The 16,872-nt window shown below is 37.6% G+C and overlaps 2 protein-coding genes and 1 pseudogene across 3 annotated transcripts; 1 reads left to right on the plus strand and 2 right to left on the minus strand.

The window, feature by feature from the left end:
* Nucleotides 1-2,610: 2,610 nt before the first annotated feature.
* LOC147949972 (uncharacterized) lies at nucleotides 2,611-3,582 on the minus strand. The gene is made up of 3 exons (XM_087511627.1): nucleotides 3,380-3,582; nucleotides 3,009-3,202; nucleotides 2,611-2,717 (listed from the first exon to the last, which is right to left on the minus strand). Exons 1-3 carry the CDS (start codon nucleotides 3,580-3,582, stop codon nucleotides 2,611-2,613), a joined length of 504 nt encoding a protein of 167 aa, XP_087367753.1.
* Nucleotides 3,583-6,149: 2,567 nt separating this feature from the next.
* On the plus strand, nucleotides 6,150-11,096 carry LOC147949973 (uncharacterized; annotated as a pseudogene).
* Nucleotides 11,097-11,132: 36 nt separating this feature from the next.
* LOC104792820 (uncharacterized) lies at nucleotides 11,133-12,439 on the minus strand. Of its 2 annotated transcripts, none has more exons than XM_010519052.3 (3): nucleotides 12,099-12,439; nucleotides 11,829-11,941; nucleotides 11,133-11,443 (listed from the first exon to the last, which is right to left on the minus strand). In XM_010519052.3, exons 1-3 carry the CDS (start codon nucleotides 12,279-12,281, stop codon nucleotides 11,155-11,157), a joined length of 585 nt encoding a protein of 194 aa, XP_010517354.1. In that variant the 5' UTR covers nucleotides 12,282-12,439; the 3' UTR covers nucleotides 11,133-11,154. The 2 variants fall into 2 exon arrangements, with proteins under 2 accessions (XP_010517354.1, XP_019084099.1); XM_019228554.2 differs by having other exon boundaries at nucleotides 11,133-11,448; nucleotides 12,099-12,374.
* Nucleotides 12,440-16,872: the final 4,433 nt, after the last annotated feature.

The raw sequence follows: 16,872 nt of genomic DNA on the forward strand, positions 1-16,872 counted from the left end.
TTTATGAATATACATGGACTGATTGAGTCGTTCTTATAGCCTTTCTTAGCTAAATAATCACTTAAGCGATTATACCACATTCGACCACTTTGTTTCAGCCCATAAAGCGATTTGTCTAGCCTTATGCAGTATTGGTCTCGAGTACCATTTTTACATTTATGTTCTATACCCTCTGGTAATCTCATATAAATCTCATTATCCAGTGGACCATATAAATAGGCGGTTACAACATCCATTAACCGTAAATCCAAATTTTCTCTTATGGCCAGACTTATTAGATATCTAAAAGTCGTTGCATCCATCACAGGGGAGTATGTCTCCTCATAATCTATGCCGGGTCTTTGAGAGAATCCTTGTGCTACAAGCCGTGCTTTGTATCTCACTATCTCATTTTTCTCATTTCTCTTTCTTACAAAGACCCACTTTTGTCCAACTGGTTTAATGGTAGGTGTCGTCCTTAAGATCGGACCAAACACACTTCTCTTCTTTAAAGAGTTTAACTCCACATCAATGGCTTCTTTCCATTTAAGCCAATCTTTACTTTGAGTGCACTCTAATATGGATGTGGGTTCTAGATCCTCATTTATCTCAAGTGCTACCTTGTTTATAAATATTTCATCAATGTCGACATTTTTCCGGTTCCATTTTATTCCAGACATTATGTAATTGATTGATACTTCATTGTTATCAATTCCTTCAGGTTCTTGAAGTTCAGCGTCCTGAACTTCACCTGGTACATTAATTATTTCCGCGGTCATGTCTGGTTTGTCTATAATTCCCTGAACCTCGGTCTGTTTTGCACCTTTAGACTTTCGAGGATTTTTATCTTTGGAACCTAATGGTCTACCTCGTTTCAAACGTGGTTTAGACTCTGTAGCAACTTGTTTATTGTGTTCCTTTTGAACATCAATACGTACTGGTGCATTGCAAGCTGGTATGTACGATTTTGTTACTCTTTTTGGGTCAGCAAAAGAATCTGGCAATTGATTAGCTAGCTGTTGTAAATGTATAATCTTTTGAACCTCTGCATCACATGCTAGAGTTCGAGGATCTTGCCAATTTAAGGATGTTTGATTCCATTTTAATTCTTTGACCAGCTTGCCGGTCTCACCACCTATAGTAGGGAATTCGGACTCAACGAATTGACAGTCCGCGTATCTGGCCTTAAATAGATCCCCTGTCAATGGCTCAAGATACTTTATTATGGTGGGAGACTCATATCCCACATATATTCCCATCCTCCTTTGAGGTCCCATCTTAGTTCTCTGTGGTGGAGCAACGGGTGTATAAACGGCACAACCAAATGTTTTGAGATGGGATAAGTCTGGCTCTTGACCCAATAATAGTTGGGATGGTGAATATATGTGTTCACTAGATGGCCTGATGCGTATGAGTTCTGCTGCATGTAAGACCGCGTGTCCCCAAGCCGACACAGGAAGCTTCGATCTCATTAACAATGGTCGAGCTATTAATTGTATACGTTTAATGAAGGATTCAGCTAATCCGTTTTGTGTATGGACATGTGCCACAGGATGTTCCACACTCACCCCCATGGACATACAGTAATCATTAAACGCTTGGGATGAAAATTCACCAGCATTATCTAGACGTATAGTCTTTAGTGGAAAGTCTGGAAAATGTGCTCTTAATCTTATGATTTGAGCCAACACCCTAGCAAATGCTAGGTTCCTTGTGGATAACAAGCATACGTGAGACCATCTGGTTGATGCATCGATCATAACCATGAAATATCTAAACGACCCACAAGGTGGGTGTATTGGTCCACATATGTCACCTTGTATCCTTTCCAGAAAATGCAAAGTCTCTTTTGTGACTTTTACTGGTGATGGTCTTGTAATGAGTTTCCCTTGTGCACATGCTACACAAGTGAGATTTTTAGGGAAAACTCTTTTCTCTTTAAGGTTGTGCCCATTTGAACTCTTAATTACTTTACGCATCATGTTCGAACCCGGGTGGCCTAACCGGTCATGCCATAGAGTGAATTGTTCAGTGAACATTTTGTGCTTAGCCATGTTAGCTTCTATCATGTTTATCTTAGCATGGTATAAACCAGTGGCTAGTGCAGGTATAGTCTCTAGGACCTTCTTTTGGCCATTTACATTTTCAGTAATGTATAGGAACTCTTTAGTTCCTTCACCCTTGGTTTCAACATGATAACCATTTAATCTTATATCTTTAAAGCTCAATAAGTTTCTCTTAGAGCTGGGTGAGTATAGGGCATCACTTAGTTCAATATGTGTGCCGTTAGGCAACAAAATGTGAGCCTGGCCGTAGCCTTCTATCATGTTGGCTATACCCGCAATTGTACTAACATTTGCACTTTTCATTTTAAGATCTATGAAATATCTTTTGTCTCTTAGTATAGTGTGGCTGGATCCACTGTCCACTACTAGTTCACTCATGTCCTTGGCCATTTCTATAAAATAGGACATAATTTTGTATTTTAATGAGACAATTATAAAATAAAAGAACCATTGCATTTAAATTAAATAATCATCCAATACAATAAAAGAAAATAAAGCATAAAAGCATTGAAATTAAAGCGCATTAAAACGAAAATCAATAGTCATCTTGAAGGCAATCGGAAGTCTATAGCAAGTCGTCATTCTCATGATCGAAGTCTCCTTCATCATCGATGTACGCATAGTTGGCTTCCGGATTTTTCTTTAGAACTTCTTGGTATGCATCAATGAGGTCTTTGGGAGTTCTACAAGTCTTGGACCAGTGGTTTGACATACCACATCTGTGGCAGACCGATTTGACCTTGGTACGTGGTTTAAAGGACGTATGGCCCTTACCACCACGTCCGCGGCCTCCTCGGCCGGCCTGTCCGCCACGGCCACTACGTCCTCTGCCACCACGGCCTTGGCCGTAGTGTCTTTCTCTGTGGACATAGTTGGTCTCATGGGGCATTTTGGGCTCCTTAGGCTCCATTGTAGTTTTCTTTCCCAAATCAACCTTATTTGCTTCCGGTAATGGGGCTGTACCGGGAGGTCTCATAGCAGAGTTCATCAGCAGCAACTCATCATTCTGCTCAGCTAGCAGTAAACATTCAATGAGTGCCCCATAATCGGCAAAGCCTTGGTGCCGATACTGTTGCTGAAGAACTCTATTGTTAGGGCTGAAAGTAGACAAAGTCTTTTCTATCAGCTCCCTTTCAGTCACCTCTTTTTCACATAACCTAAGGAGTGAGACAATCCTAAAAAGCTCAGAGTTATACTCCTCCACGGATTTGTAATCCTGGATCCTTAGGTTCTTCCAATCAAACTCGGCCTTTGGAAGGAGCACCGTCTTTTGGTGCCCGTAACGGCGTTTAAGCTGTGTCCAAAGGGCGAGTGGATTGTCTATAAAGAGGTACTGGCTCTTGAGACTCTCTGCAATGTGATGGTGCATATGTTGGAGACACTTATTCTTTTTCTTATCAGTGCTCTCAACTTCCTCATCAATGCAACCAGCTAGGCCATTGGACCTTAGGTGGATTTCGGTGTCTTTGACCCATTCCAAGTAGTTCTTTCCAGAAGCTTGCAAGATGGGATAGTCAAGGCTTTTGAGGTTTGCCATCTGCATATAATATAGACAACCGATAGTTAGCATGCAATATTTGAGACCGAATCATGCAACAAACATTTATTCAGGTCATGCGGTATTTGAGACCGAAACATGCCTTGGGCCATGCGGTATTTGAGACCGAAACATGTCCTTGCCCATTATAGATTTCGTATGGTTTAAATTCATGCATGCAAAGACAACAAAATCAAATATGTATGCATGCAATAATCTCCTTATTTCTAGATAGGATTTTTTTTTTTTTTTCTTAAATTTCCTTTTAGTCTAGGATTTAGTAAATTTGTTTTAAGAGTTTTAGATGATTAGGAACTTGTCCTAACCAATATTTAATTTCCGATTTCATGTTTTAATTTTATAGAAGCTTAACAAAAGTTTTTAATTTAATCGGATATACTCTTAGAACATTAAAGTTAATTTTATTTAAATTTTAGGATAATGATTAAAGGTTTATAGAAGTTATCCTAATAATCCTAGAACAAGTTTCATGCTTGATTTTTATGTTTTCATGGCCGAAAATTTGCAGGAAATTTATGTTCAAATTTATGCTTAAGGAATCCTAAGAATTAGTTCATGCAGCCGATTTTTCTAACATCCTATACATGATCCAATTTTTTTTTTTTTAGCTATGATGCATGAATGATCCAAGTTTTAAATCCTAGAACAGTTTAACAATATTCAATTTTAACAAGTTCATGTTCTAGGCTCTTATGCAACAAGCAATCCAAACAACCAAATTCGATTTCATGTTTGACAAAGTTTGGTGCAATTTACAAACAACCTAACAGCCCTATGCAATCCGATTTTAAGATTTACATGGATATAACTTTATGGTTTGTTTGTTTATGTACTTGGGTATGTTAGGGTTTAATAGTTTGTTAATGTTCATGTTCAATATTAGGGTTCTAAGAGGGTTCAGCCATGTTTTTACCTTTCACCGGTTTGGATCTGACTGGATATGGACCGGGAGCTAACAGACCTCGGTTTTAACTCTCTCTCATTCACGGACCACGAACAGAATCACGAACCAGATCTCGGACAGAACCACGAACCAGATCTCGGACAGAACCACGTACTGGATCACGTACAGCGTCCGCGGACAGAACAACGAACAGGTTCCGCAGATGATGAACAGCTTCCCACGAACCGCTTCGTACTTCTCTCGTCCGGTATCACGAACCACGAACAGACGAACTCACCCCCGAACACGGACCAAGATCCTCGATCAAGCTGTCGATAGAAGCTTGATCACGAGCTTAAGGTATGCTCGTGAACAAGGAGATCTTCGAACAGAAAAGGTTTGATCTCGGATGGGAGCAAGAAAGAAAGATGGTTTAGGGTTTGTGGAAGAGAGAAGAAGATCGGCGGCTGCCTTAGGGTTTTAGGGTTTAGGAAGCGGCGGCTGCTTTTTTAGGGTTTAGGGTTAGAGACTATCGTGCTGATAACGTGTTGTAAACTAGAGAATTTAGGAAGTGAAATCTCTTAGTCTTATTGATTAATGTCGAGCATACAAGTATATATAGTAGGAGTACAAGGGCTAAAGCCCATAAAACAATCGAGTACATAAGATAGGCCATGGGCCGCGAAGAAATGGCCATGGGCCGTAAAGCTATGGCCGATGGGCCGTACATGTGCGGACAGTAAATGGGCCGTAAGGCCATGTCCTAACGGACTGTGAGCGGGCCGGTCTATGGAGTCCACAAGTGTTTTACAACAAAATTAACTTTGTATTCACCCAACCGTCCCAATTTTAAAGCTTTAAAAAACCAGCGAGACACATGTTGTAGACTTGTAGTTGTACATCTCATTTGTCTCGAGAATTAGCGCTAGAAAAAATAAAGATTCATCTAAACATATATTTTTTATTCTCTAGAAAAGTGGAAATGACAGTTGGCACAAAGTGCTTTGTGGATGAACTTACAAATTATTTTTAAGTTTCAATTTCTAGAGTCTAGCTTTTAAAAAAAAAACGTTGTTAATAACAAGAGAAAAATAATTGAGCTACAAAGACCGATTTTTAAATAAGGAAAGTGCGATTTGTGGCGATTCTAGGGTTTGCAGAATATCCTTTAAGTTACGGTTTGTGTGATGGCCATCATTTGTGTGCTTTCATGTCGGAGCTAGATTCAACGGATCCTTCTCAAGGGGATGCCTCTTCTACACAAAACAAGCAACAATTTTATGCAGTAGTCATGAATAAGCGTCAATCGTTTAAGAAACACGATTTTGAAGTTAGTATGATTGATGGTGTTCCAACGATTGTGGTTTCTGACGTGGTGCTTCAAGACTCGGTTCCCCTCTGGGATGATTTTTTGGTGGGTAGGTTCCCTTCTGCAGCTCCACACGTCGCCAAGATTCATGTGATTGTCAATAAAATTTGGCCATTAGGAGTTAAGTCTGTTCGAATTGATGATTATGAAAACTCTGCAACATCGGTCCGGTTTTGTATTCGTGATGGAACTACGAGACAGCGAGTTCTACGTAGGGGAATGTGGAATATTGCGGGTGTGCCTATGATGCTGGCTAAATGGTCACCCCTCCCAGAAGATGCACAGCCAGTGATTTCCTCTATGCCCTTGTGGGTAACTTTGAAGAATGTTCCCCATTCTCTTTTTTCATGGGAAGGTCTTGGATTTTTAACTAATCCAATAGGTAATCCTATTCGGCTGCATTCGGATACAGAGCTATGCAGTAAATTCGATGAGGCCAAGGTATTTGTGGAAGTCAATCTAACAAAAGCCTTGCCTACCACGTTTCGGTTTCAGCTGACAAAGGAGGAGGATGTAACCGTGGAGTTCTTATATCCATGGCTCCCACCGAAGTGTTCTCGATGTCAGATGTGGGGGCACGTTGGTGATGGGTGTATAACCACTTCTCCAATGTCTCCGAAGAAGGTTTCAGAAGCTGTTATCGAAGAGGGTGAAATAGTTTCTCCTAAGAAAGCTCAAGCGGTAGAGGTCCCCCCTCCCATGCTTTCGGCTCAACTGGCTGAAAATGAGGGTGTGACAAAATCAATCCCACCTCCGGACGATACTACTGCCGGTTGGTCAGTTGTTTCTCCTGGGACGGGTTGTAAAAGCTCTGAAAAAGGTCGTAGTCCTTCTGTAGGTGGTCAAGATACTCTGCTAGGTTCTTCTCGGTTCTCTGTTTTGGATAACTCTGAGGATGTGGGTGACTCTGAGACGGCTACGGCTGTTCATAAGAAACCAGATACTGTCTCGAAAGTTGTAGTGGATGCAACTGTTCCGGGTAAGCCAGTCCCTGGGATGGACGCTCCCATTAGAGCTTTTTGCCTCGACAATCGAAACAAATGCAAAAGACTACTTCAGAGTCTTCTTCTTACCAAGCTAAGGGGTTTCCTCCTTGCGTATCGAGCAAGAAGAACTCCCGAAATCGTCATTAATCTATGGTTTTTCCTGGAACATGCGTGGCTTCAATAAATTTAAGAAACATTTTATTGTTCGTGATTGGGTACACACTGAATCTTTGCAGTTTGGATGTTTGCTTGAAACGCGTGTTCAGAAAAGTAAGGCTTCTCGGATCATCTCTAATGTGTTCCATGGTTGGTCTTCGATTACAAATTATGAATTTAATCCTCTTGGGAGAATATGGGTGGTATAGAAGGAAGATGTGAGAGTTACACCAGTCTTTAAGAGTGGTCAGGTTATCACTTGCTCCGTCTTACTGCCTGGACATACTATGGAGTTTTTTGTCTCTTTTGTTTATGCGTATAATCTGGCTGATGCAAGGAAAGAACTCTGGGAGGATCTCAGGCATCACTTTGATTCTCCTCTCTTTGCTAATAAGGCTTAGTTGATTGTCGGTGATTTTAATGAAATCCTTGATGGCGAAGCACATTCTAATTATGAACATTGCCCCACTGTAACTTGTGGTATGAGAGATTTTCAGAATGTTGTGCGTCACTGTGCTTTAACAGATATGCATACTCACGGTCCTTTGTTTACTTAAGGCAATAAGCGAGATGACGGTCAAGTTTGTAAGAAATTAGATCGTGTCTTGGTTAGTGAGGCTTGGAATCGCCACTTTGTCGATGCTTATGGTGTGTTCGAATCTGGAGGATGTTCTGACCATCTTCGTTGCCGGTTTTCAGTGGGAAGTCAGGTTTGTAGACCACGAGGACCTTCTAAGTTTTTAAATGCCATCATGTCATGTCCGGAGTTTATGTCAACAGTCCAAACTTTTTGGGACGGCTCAGAGAGACTTTTCCACTCAACCTCTGCTATGTACCGTTTTGCCAAAAAGCTTAAGGAGCTAAAACCAGTTTTGCGGTCATTAGGACGTCGAAAGCTTAGCAAGCTCTCCGAACAGGTGGATGAAGCTCACAAAACCCTCTGGGAGTGTCAGCTCTCCACTCTTTTAAAATTAACAGCTGAAACAGCAGAGGCTGAGGACCAGGCTTTCCAGCGTTGGGATCACGTCTCTGACTTGGAGGAGAGTTTTTTGAAGCAACGATCCAAGTTACACTGGCTACTGGTGGGTGACAAAAAAAATAAATTTTTCTGTAATGAGTTAAATCTCGACAAGCCCTCAATGCGATTCGAGAGATACTCTATCCTGATGGTTCCGTGGCTAAAACTCAGTCAGAGATTAAAACAGAGGCGATGCGTTTTTTTAAGGAGTTCCTCACACACTCGCCAACAAATTTTGTGGGTATGAGTGTTGATCAGTTGGTGGAATTGATACCATTTCGTTGCTCCGCTGCAGACAGTGAGGGATTATTAAAGGTGGTTTCTGAGGAGGAGATTCGTCAAACTCTGTTTAAGATGCCAAGAGATAAAGCACCTGGTCCGGATGGCTACACAGTTGAATTCTTTAAGCAAGCCTGGTCAATATTGGGTAAGGATTTTGTCACTGCTGTTCAATCTTTTTTTCTTAAAGGCTTCCTTCCTAAATGTGTAAATTCGACTATCCTGGCTCTTATACCTAAGAAGACTGATTCAACGGAGATGAAGGACTACCGTCCCATTTCATGCTGCAATGTGCTTTACAAGGTAGTTTCGAAGATCATTGCTAACCGTCTGAAGGTTCTTTTGCCCTCATTCATCGCTCCAAACCAGTCCGCTTTTATCAAGGATAGGCTTATGATGGAAAATATGTTACTTGCCTCAGAATTGGTTAAAGACTACCATAAAGAATCCATTTCTCCTCGTTGTATGATGAAGATTGATATCTCCAAGGAATTTAACTCAGTGCAATGGCCGTTCTTAATCAGTATTCTCAAGGCCATTAACATTCCTGCTGATTTTATCCACTGGATTGAGCTCTGTACTAGCTCGACATCTTTCTCTGTGCAAGTTAACAGGGAACTAGCTGGCTATTTTCAAAGCACAAGAGGTTTGCGGCAGGGTTGTTCTCTGTCTCCGTATCTCTTCGTCATTTGCATGAATGTGCTATCTCTTATGCTTGACAAGGCTGCAATTGCTCATCAAATTGGTTATCACCCTCGCTGCAAAACTATGAGTCTCACCCACCTTTATTTTGCAGACGATATCCTGATTTTTTCAGATGGGAGCTCGAGTTCTGTTGAAGAAACTCTTGCAGTTTTTGACAACTTTGTTGTTGCTTCTGGCCTCCATATTAGCCTTGAGAAATCAACCCTCTTCATGGCCGGTTCTTCTCAGCAACATCAGCATGACATTCTTCAGCATTTCCCGTTTATGGTAGGCTCTCTCCCTGTCTGGTACTTGGGACTCCCACTTCTCACTCATTCTATGACGCATTCTGACTATTTTCCACTCATTGAGCGCATTCGCCAACGTATCACCTGTTGGACGGGTCGGTTCTTGTCCTTTGCAGGCAGGCTTCAGTTGCTCAAATTAGTGCTTTCCAATCTAACAAACTTTTGGCTCTCAGCATTTTGCTTGCCAAAGAAGTGTCTTCAGGAGATAGACAGCCTTTTCTCGGCTTTCTTGTGGTCAGGTCCGGACCTCAATTTGAAAAAGGCAAAGATCTCTTGGCTTGATGTGTGTAAACCGAAGCATGAGGGTGGTATGGGGCTTCGTCAGTTGCGAGACACCAACATAGTCTACATTTTGAAACTAATTTGGTGCCTTATATCTGCTAGAAACTCCCTTTGGGTCAGCTGGGTCAAGTGTAACTTGATACGAACTGGTTCCCTCTGGTCAGTTAATGAGAAGAGTGCTAGAGGTTCTTGGATGTGGCGTAAGATTTTAAAATATCGTGATCTTGCTGCCAACTTACATCAAAAAGAGGTGAAAACAGGGGATGACACATTGTTTTGGTTTGATGTTTGGACCCCTCTTGGCCAGCTATTTGCACATCTCGGGTTCCGGGGTAGTATTGATATGGGGATCCCGCAGCAGAGTACTGTGGCAGAGGCTCTTACACACCAGAGGCGTCGACACCGTGTCGACATACTAAACCAAATCGAAGATGTCCTTGACTCTATTCGTCCTTCAGTGCAGTACCAAGGCTCTGATCGCTCCCTTTGGAAGCAGAAAAATGGCTCCTTTAAGAGTAAATTTTTGTCGCATGATACTTGGTGTTTGACATGACAACCAAGCCCTACCTGTGACTGGTCTGCAGGAGTTTGGTTTCATCATTCAACGCCTAAGTACTCCTTCATTGCTTGGCTTGCTTTCCACAATAGACTCTCTACTGGCGACAAACTAGTTAAATGGAATGCTTCCGCAAATGGAGCTTGTGTCCTCTGTCACGGACATGGGGAAACAAGGGACCACATCTGCTTCTCCTGCGCTTATTCCTCGACTGTATGGTCTGCTCTGGCTCAAGGGCTATTAGGTGTCAGGTTCACACATAACTGGGCAACTTTGGCCCCTCTGCTTCAGGACTCTTCAACACCTCGGCTTCACCTGTTTGTTCTTCGATATGCTTTTCAGTCTGCTATCCATAGCCTATGGCGGGAACGTAACGCTCGACGGCATGGAGAAGCTCAAACTACAACATCCAACCTCTTAAGCTTCATCTCCAAGAATGTATGTAATCGACTGCTTACACTGACAACCACCTCTGGATATGAGAATGGTATTCGGTATTGGTTTCAGACACATCCAAATTAATATTTTTTTTAGTCTCGGTTATATATTCAAAGAGTTCTCTAAGTTGTAAACTTTTTTGGACCACAGTCTTTTTTTGGTGAATATAATTTAACATTCATACAAAAAAAAGAACATTGTTGTTTTAGCGCAAGGGATTGAGAGCAATTCTGATCACTATTGCAATGTTATAGTTGGGAAACTTTGGATCACTTATGCGAAAAGAAGGAAAGTACCAATCAAGAGAATTTGTATATTCTTATGCTAAATGATTGATATCTCAAGTTATGATTCAAAAGACACGTGAGAGTATTTCCAAATTATAAATCATTTTGTCGTACTATTTCAATAAGCCCAATAAAAACAAAAAGGGTGTGCGTGAGTTTTTGGGTTTGTGTTAACGGATGCGTAGGATTTGAGACTCTTGGCGATGAAGTTGAAGTTGTCGATCAGTGTTCGTTCATTTATGTTTAAACTCCTAAAAACTATGATATAAACAAGACCTAGAAATATGACATAAATTTTTTGACATTTAATTCCAAATATCCGTTCTACAATAAGGGCAATAAACATTGGTGTCTAGCCAAGGCAATAAGCATATAGAGTGAAACTTATGGGCACATGGTAAGTGTACCAATTTTTCACCCTTCTTGAACCGATCTAGACATATAGCACAGTCTTGTTGTTCCCTGACCCGCCACTTGAACCATTCCATTAGCCTTCCTCGGCTCTTTTTCAACCCGACCACTTCGGTCAGTAACTCCCCGTGAGGTTTACCTTTCACTTGCTCCGATTTATTTCCTTTGTCTTTACCATTTTGCCTGAACTTAAAAATCGAAAACAAAATTCAAGAGGGAGTAATGTCAAAAGTTTTGGTTTTCTTGGAAGCTGCCTAGTAGTTTCCGGGAAGTTTCCACTATCAAAACAAAACACCACGCAACTTATAACACTTGCTAAAATGCGCCCAAAACCTGACCCAACGTGGGGCTAACTCTAAAGAGATAATAAAATAATTTGTCCGACAAAAGGCGATCTCACAATTATATCTTCATGTGATACCACATGTTTAGAATTAGAATACATCATCATGCGTCCTTATCATGAAAAATATAGAGCTATAAAAAGGCTTTGAAGCTTCTACGGCGCATTTCAAGGTGATTTATGAGTTGAGTGTACTATCATACGCCGTTTTTTACTAAATCGAACCTTGTGCGCGGGACTCTCAGCCGCTCGTTCAGCCTCTGCTTCGCCTCTTTGGCTGCTCCGTCCAGCTTCTCATCGTTGTCCTCTCCATAAGACTTGCTTCTAACACTTCTCTCCTATAAATTTTTTATAAACTTAAGAGTCCAATCTCTCCCAAAGAAATGTCTTTTTTTTTGGGTAAAAGATCCCAAGAAATGTTTTAACTACATACTATATTATTTTTAAGACCATAAAAATTTCAAAACATACATATTATACTATTCATTTTATTACCGAGAAGGAGACATGTGCCTGGTGGCTCTCATGATTGGTAGTGTAGAGAGAGAACGATGGTCGTCGAGTCCACACGTGTCCTGCCGTCGCCGCCACAGCCGTGTTGAGAGATTCAATCGGTGGAGCACCGCCGTGGAAGCGTCGCCTCCTTGCGCACTCAACTCCAGGAAGCATACCAGCCATAGCTTTGTGTTGTTTTGGTTTCGCTCAGAGAGAAAGAGAGAAAGGGAGAGAAAGAAAAAATGACCGGCAGCTAATATTTATATTTGTATATTACTAATAATTGAGGATAGCAAATATTGGTATATATAAAGATGGGTTAATTAGGCAGACAAGTCGACAAGTTTTAGACTTTTAGTACTTCATTAGATATATCTATTACTTTTAGTACCACAAACTATGATTAACGAGTTCGTCAAATTGCTTAAATGTGTAACGTTAAGATGAGAAAAAAAAACTTAGAATTCATCAAATGTAGCAACTTTGATGTGATAATTAACATTATTATTTAGGAAAAGAGTATCAAGGTGCTAATTAACATTTAGATAAATAATGTCGGAATATCTAAATGTTATAAATAGAACGAATTTTTTTATTATTAAATTAATTCTATGAGGAGAATTGCAAAAAAAAAAAAGAAAAAACTAAATGGAAGTTAGGTAGATGTGATTTCAAGTGAATGTTTGATGTGTTTCCCATTTATAATCAAGTGCTTAATTTTTTTTTATAATCTTTAGATGTGAAGCGTTGTCCTTGTTTAGTATTACAAGTTGCTAACTCTAACTAATGTTGGGATTTCTTTTTTAGTTTTTATAAATAACACCTAAAATTATATTATGAAATAATTTTTTATAAGGATAAGTGCATAAGAAGAAAAGAAAACCTAGATGGTGGTTAAGTCGATCTGATTTAAGTGTATGTTTTTCTGTCCATGTTGTGTTCCATGTATTATTAATTCTGGGGTTGCATGATTAACAAATTTATGTTAATACGAAATAAAGCATACGATATAGAGAAAATGGATTTAAACCATACCAAATATGAACAAAAAAAAGTTGATGAAAATACTTCTACACTTTTCTCTTGACTGACACAGTGTCCATTTGTTCTTTTTGTTAATATTGTTACTTGACATGATAATATTACAATATACTAGTATTTTATATATAATTTAATTAGGCTTCATTTTCTAGTATTTTAAATAAAATGAAGTATACTATTTACGTGTATTAAAAAATTATAGATTTATTTTAATACACGTTAATAGTGTGAGCATCTGGCTGAATAAGTAAGGGAAAAACAAATGCTGCTAATTAATGTTGGGTTTTTTTCTTTTCTTTTGATAAGGTGTTGTTACATGTTCGGTGCAAAACGTTAAAATCGTTTTGTATTGTTAAATCAAGTTAAACTGACAAGTACGTAGTCCGTGAATTCTTGTAAAATTGAAAACCATTCACGTGTAGTGATATTGAAAAATATTTCTATTATGTAGAGAATTTGAATTATTTTGTTTCCTTTAATGACATAAAATGAAAAGAAATATATTGTTTCCTAACAAATAATCTCTGATATGAAGTTTAGACCACATATATTATATATGGTCACTGGCTCACTCATTTGAAAGAATAATTTAGACAATGTGAAGATTTTTTCTGTGGACCAAGAAATGGACGAAACAATGCTCGCGGCAAATTATCATACACACAACACAGCGTCACAGCCCATGCATTCGTCTAGATCTAGACGTCTCTTCTTTTCTTAGAAATAACTATGGATTTGATTAGTAACTATATCATTAATTACCATTCAAATTTCTAAGAAAAAAAATGATTGATTGGATTGTAATATTTTGAATCAAATAAGAGTTGAAAAACTACAAGGAAGAAAGACAAATCAAAATGAAGGTTTTTTTTTACCATATAAATTTTAGGTTTGTGGCCCATTTATTCTCCGCGCCAGCTCTCGTTATGACTTATCTCTCTTATCGATATATATATTTGGTTAACAACATTCTTCTACTGTTTTATCACTTTTATGTCACAGATTAGGTCTGATATATTTTCAGTTATAACTATTTGACAAAAGAAACATATATTTAATTATTTGACATAGAACTTCCGTAGATAGTTCCCTTATAACGTGAATTGTGTAGAACATGCATGCCTTCTCTGGTTCCCTTATAACGTGAACTGAGTTCATTGGCTATACGATATATCATTGTCAGTTTGTTAATGTCACGCTTTTTCTGATGGATGCCAAGTGGCTAGCGAGGCCATCGAAACTAGTGTGCATACACCCTGAATCTTGGATGTTGAATAGTATTGTGGGAGTGGGATGATCCACACTTTTATTCTAGCTAAAATAATCGTCAAAATGTCACACATATTACCAAATAATAGACAAATGTCACTCGTTTACACCAAGTATAAAATGAATTATTTCTTCTTTCCATTAATCATATTATAAATATTGTATTTGCTTTTCTGAAGGTTTTGCGAGACCTATAGCAAAAAAATCTATTTAGTCTGGTGGTCTTTCATCTCGCATCGAAATAACAATCCTACATCTCATGTTTTGAGTATATTATTCTTTTGATAAAGTCTCTAACAAGTACAATAAATTTCTCTATACAATTACACTAGAAGAAAATTATTTGACTAGAAGAAATTGAACTTATCACCAGAAGAAAATTACTTGGCCAGCCTTGAACGTTTGTCTCTTCCAAGACAAGCGACCTCCTCTGAATCGTATCTGTTTAGGTGGTTTAGATACATCCAGTACTCAGGCTATCTATGGTTGACCTTTATTCTCATCCAGTAGTTTCACTATATAGTTGGATTATTTACTTGCATGCATCATCCACTGTTTAATAAGTTTTTCCTTCTCACTACATTTTTCATCTTGTATTCTCAAAAATAATAATAATAATTATTATTATTATTGTTATTATTATTACTATTATTATTATTATTATTATTATTATTATTATTATTATTATTATTATTATTATTATTATTATTATTATTATTATTATTATGCTCTTCAAATTATACATTTTTTATTAAAAGAATATAATATAACAAAAGAAAAATTATAATATAATATCTCTATTATGAAGGTGATCAAAACAAGTGCTCCTCTGACTATACTTGCAATGATTATCCAAATACTCATTTCATTATCTCTTGGCCTCTGTCCAAGCAACTGATTTCCAAGTATGTAAATGAATTTTACATGTCTTAGAAGTCTCGGTATTTTGCCAATAAGCTGTTTGTTTTAGAGGTTAACCTCAATCTGGGAGAGAACTGATTGCTGGTGAAATCTTGCCACCTAAAGATAAACCAGAAAGGTTAAGAGATATAACCTAGTGGTTGATGCGGTTGCACTCCTCCCCTTTCCACTTGAAGTATGCAAAGGAAGACCGAGTGGACTAGTGAGGTGGATGCGGTTGAAAGCCCTTCATCATCTTGTGAAGCAATAACAACCACCAAGAAAGAGAAAACAATGAAGTGAATCACCTTCATGGTACATATCCAAAACAAAGTGGAGTATATTAAAAGGTTGGAAATAATACATGTACTAATATAGGTATATAATTAAAGTGGAGTAAAATGTTTTTTACACTGACCAAATTATGCAAGTATGTTTTATCATTGTGCCGAAATCAAATGACCATATTAGATATAGCCAAAATATGGTCATAACTTAATCAGCAAAATATGGTTAGTTGTCAGTTTAAAGATATACATGCGGTTGGGATGAGATACATAGATAGCGGCAAATTTCAAAAATATATCTATTTATCAAAATTTGATCAATTCACTATGTTTTATAACAAACTACATTGAACTTACAAATATATAACACTTTACAAACACATTTCTTTCAATTTGTTAACTTATAAATTTGTAATTTTTGTATTTTTTTATATTTAACTTATGTTTTGCTCATATTTTTCTTATTTTTTGCTTACTTTTGATTATTTAAATGTTTTAAACAACTATAACATATTGATAGTTAAAAGTGTAGTCACATTGAAAATCATTCAAACAACTTAATTTGTTGTCTTGGATATATATTTGATATAATTATATTGAAGTGATCAAATTAATACCATTGACTTTAAATTTGAAAATGATAAGAATAACAAATTTTAGTTTGGATTTTTGTCCTAATACACATTACATTCAATATATATATGAACCTAGAGATTTAGGGGGATGACTTTCAAAAATAACAAAATGAAAAATAATAAATGTATTTATTTATTTATGAACCTTTTCACATATTTTATTAAATTTCATATTCTATCACATATTTGTAACTCTCATATTAATCTGATTAGGTTGAAATTCCTGTCAAATATGAAAGTTGATTGCATATTAGTTCTTTGAAATATGACAATTGATTGCATATTAATTATTTAAAATAATGATATTTTGTTTTCCTTAATAATAATAAAGTAAGTTTCTCTTTTGACAAACTCTAAGAAGTTGTCATGTGACACTCTCTTATTACTTTTAACAAAAAAAAGACATTCTCTTACTACAACATGTGTCATTTTCTTTATAATATTATATTTCTACATATGACATACATTACTTATGGCAATATGCATCATTTTTTATTTAATACTTTAGTGTATTTTTTTCAATTGACTTTATATGACATACATTATCTTAACTCTCTTATTACAACATATGTCATTTTCTTTATAATATTGTAGTGTATTTTTTCAATTGATTTTATATAACATACAATGTATTATTTATTA

The sequence above is a fragment of the Camelina sativa genome, chromosome 1 (assembly GCF_030686135.1).
Source record: "Camelina sativa cultivar CO46 ecotype springtype chromosome 1, ASM3068613v1".
In the NCBI taxonomy this organism is placed as follows: Eukaryota; Viridiplantae; Streptophyta; class Magnoliopsida; order Brassicales; family Brassicaceae; genus Camelina; species Camelina sativa.

What these genes read in the sequence shown, in the direction of transcription:
- LOC147949972 (XM_087511627.1), bottom strand. Translation starts at nt 3,582, where the DNA reads ATGGCAAACCTCAAAAGCCTTGACTATCCCATCTTGCAAGCTTCTGGA. An exon ending in GCAGAGAGTCTCAAGAGCCA is followed by an intron (nt 3,203 to 3,379) that starts GTACCTCTTTAT and finishes CTCACTCCTTAG; the next exon opens with GTTATGTGAAAAAGAGGTGA. An exon ending in CTCTGCTATGAGACCTCCCG is followed by an intron (nt 2,718 to 3,008) that starts GTACAGCCCCAT and finishes GAACTCCCAAAG; the next exon opens with ACCTCATTGATGCATACCAA.
- LOC104792820 (XM_010519052.3), bottom strand. Translation starts at nt 12,281, where the DNA reads ATGGCTGGTATGCTTCCTGGAGTTGAGTGCGCAAGGAGGCGACGCTTC. An exon ending in AGGCACATGTCTCCTTCTCG is followed by an intron (nt 11,942 to 12,098) that starts GTAATAAAATGA and finishes AAAAATTTATAG; the next exon opens with GAGAGAAGTGTTAGAAGCAA. An exon ending in CTGAGAGTCCCGCGCACAAG is followed by an intron (nt 11,444 to 11,828) that starts GTTCGATTTAGT and finishes TTTTAAGTTCAG; the next exon opens with GCAAAATGGTAAAGACAAAG.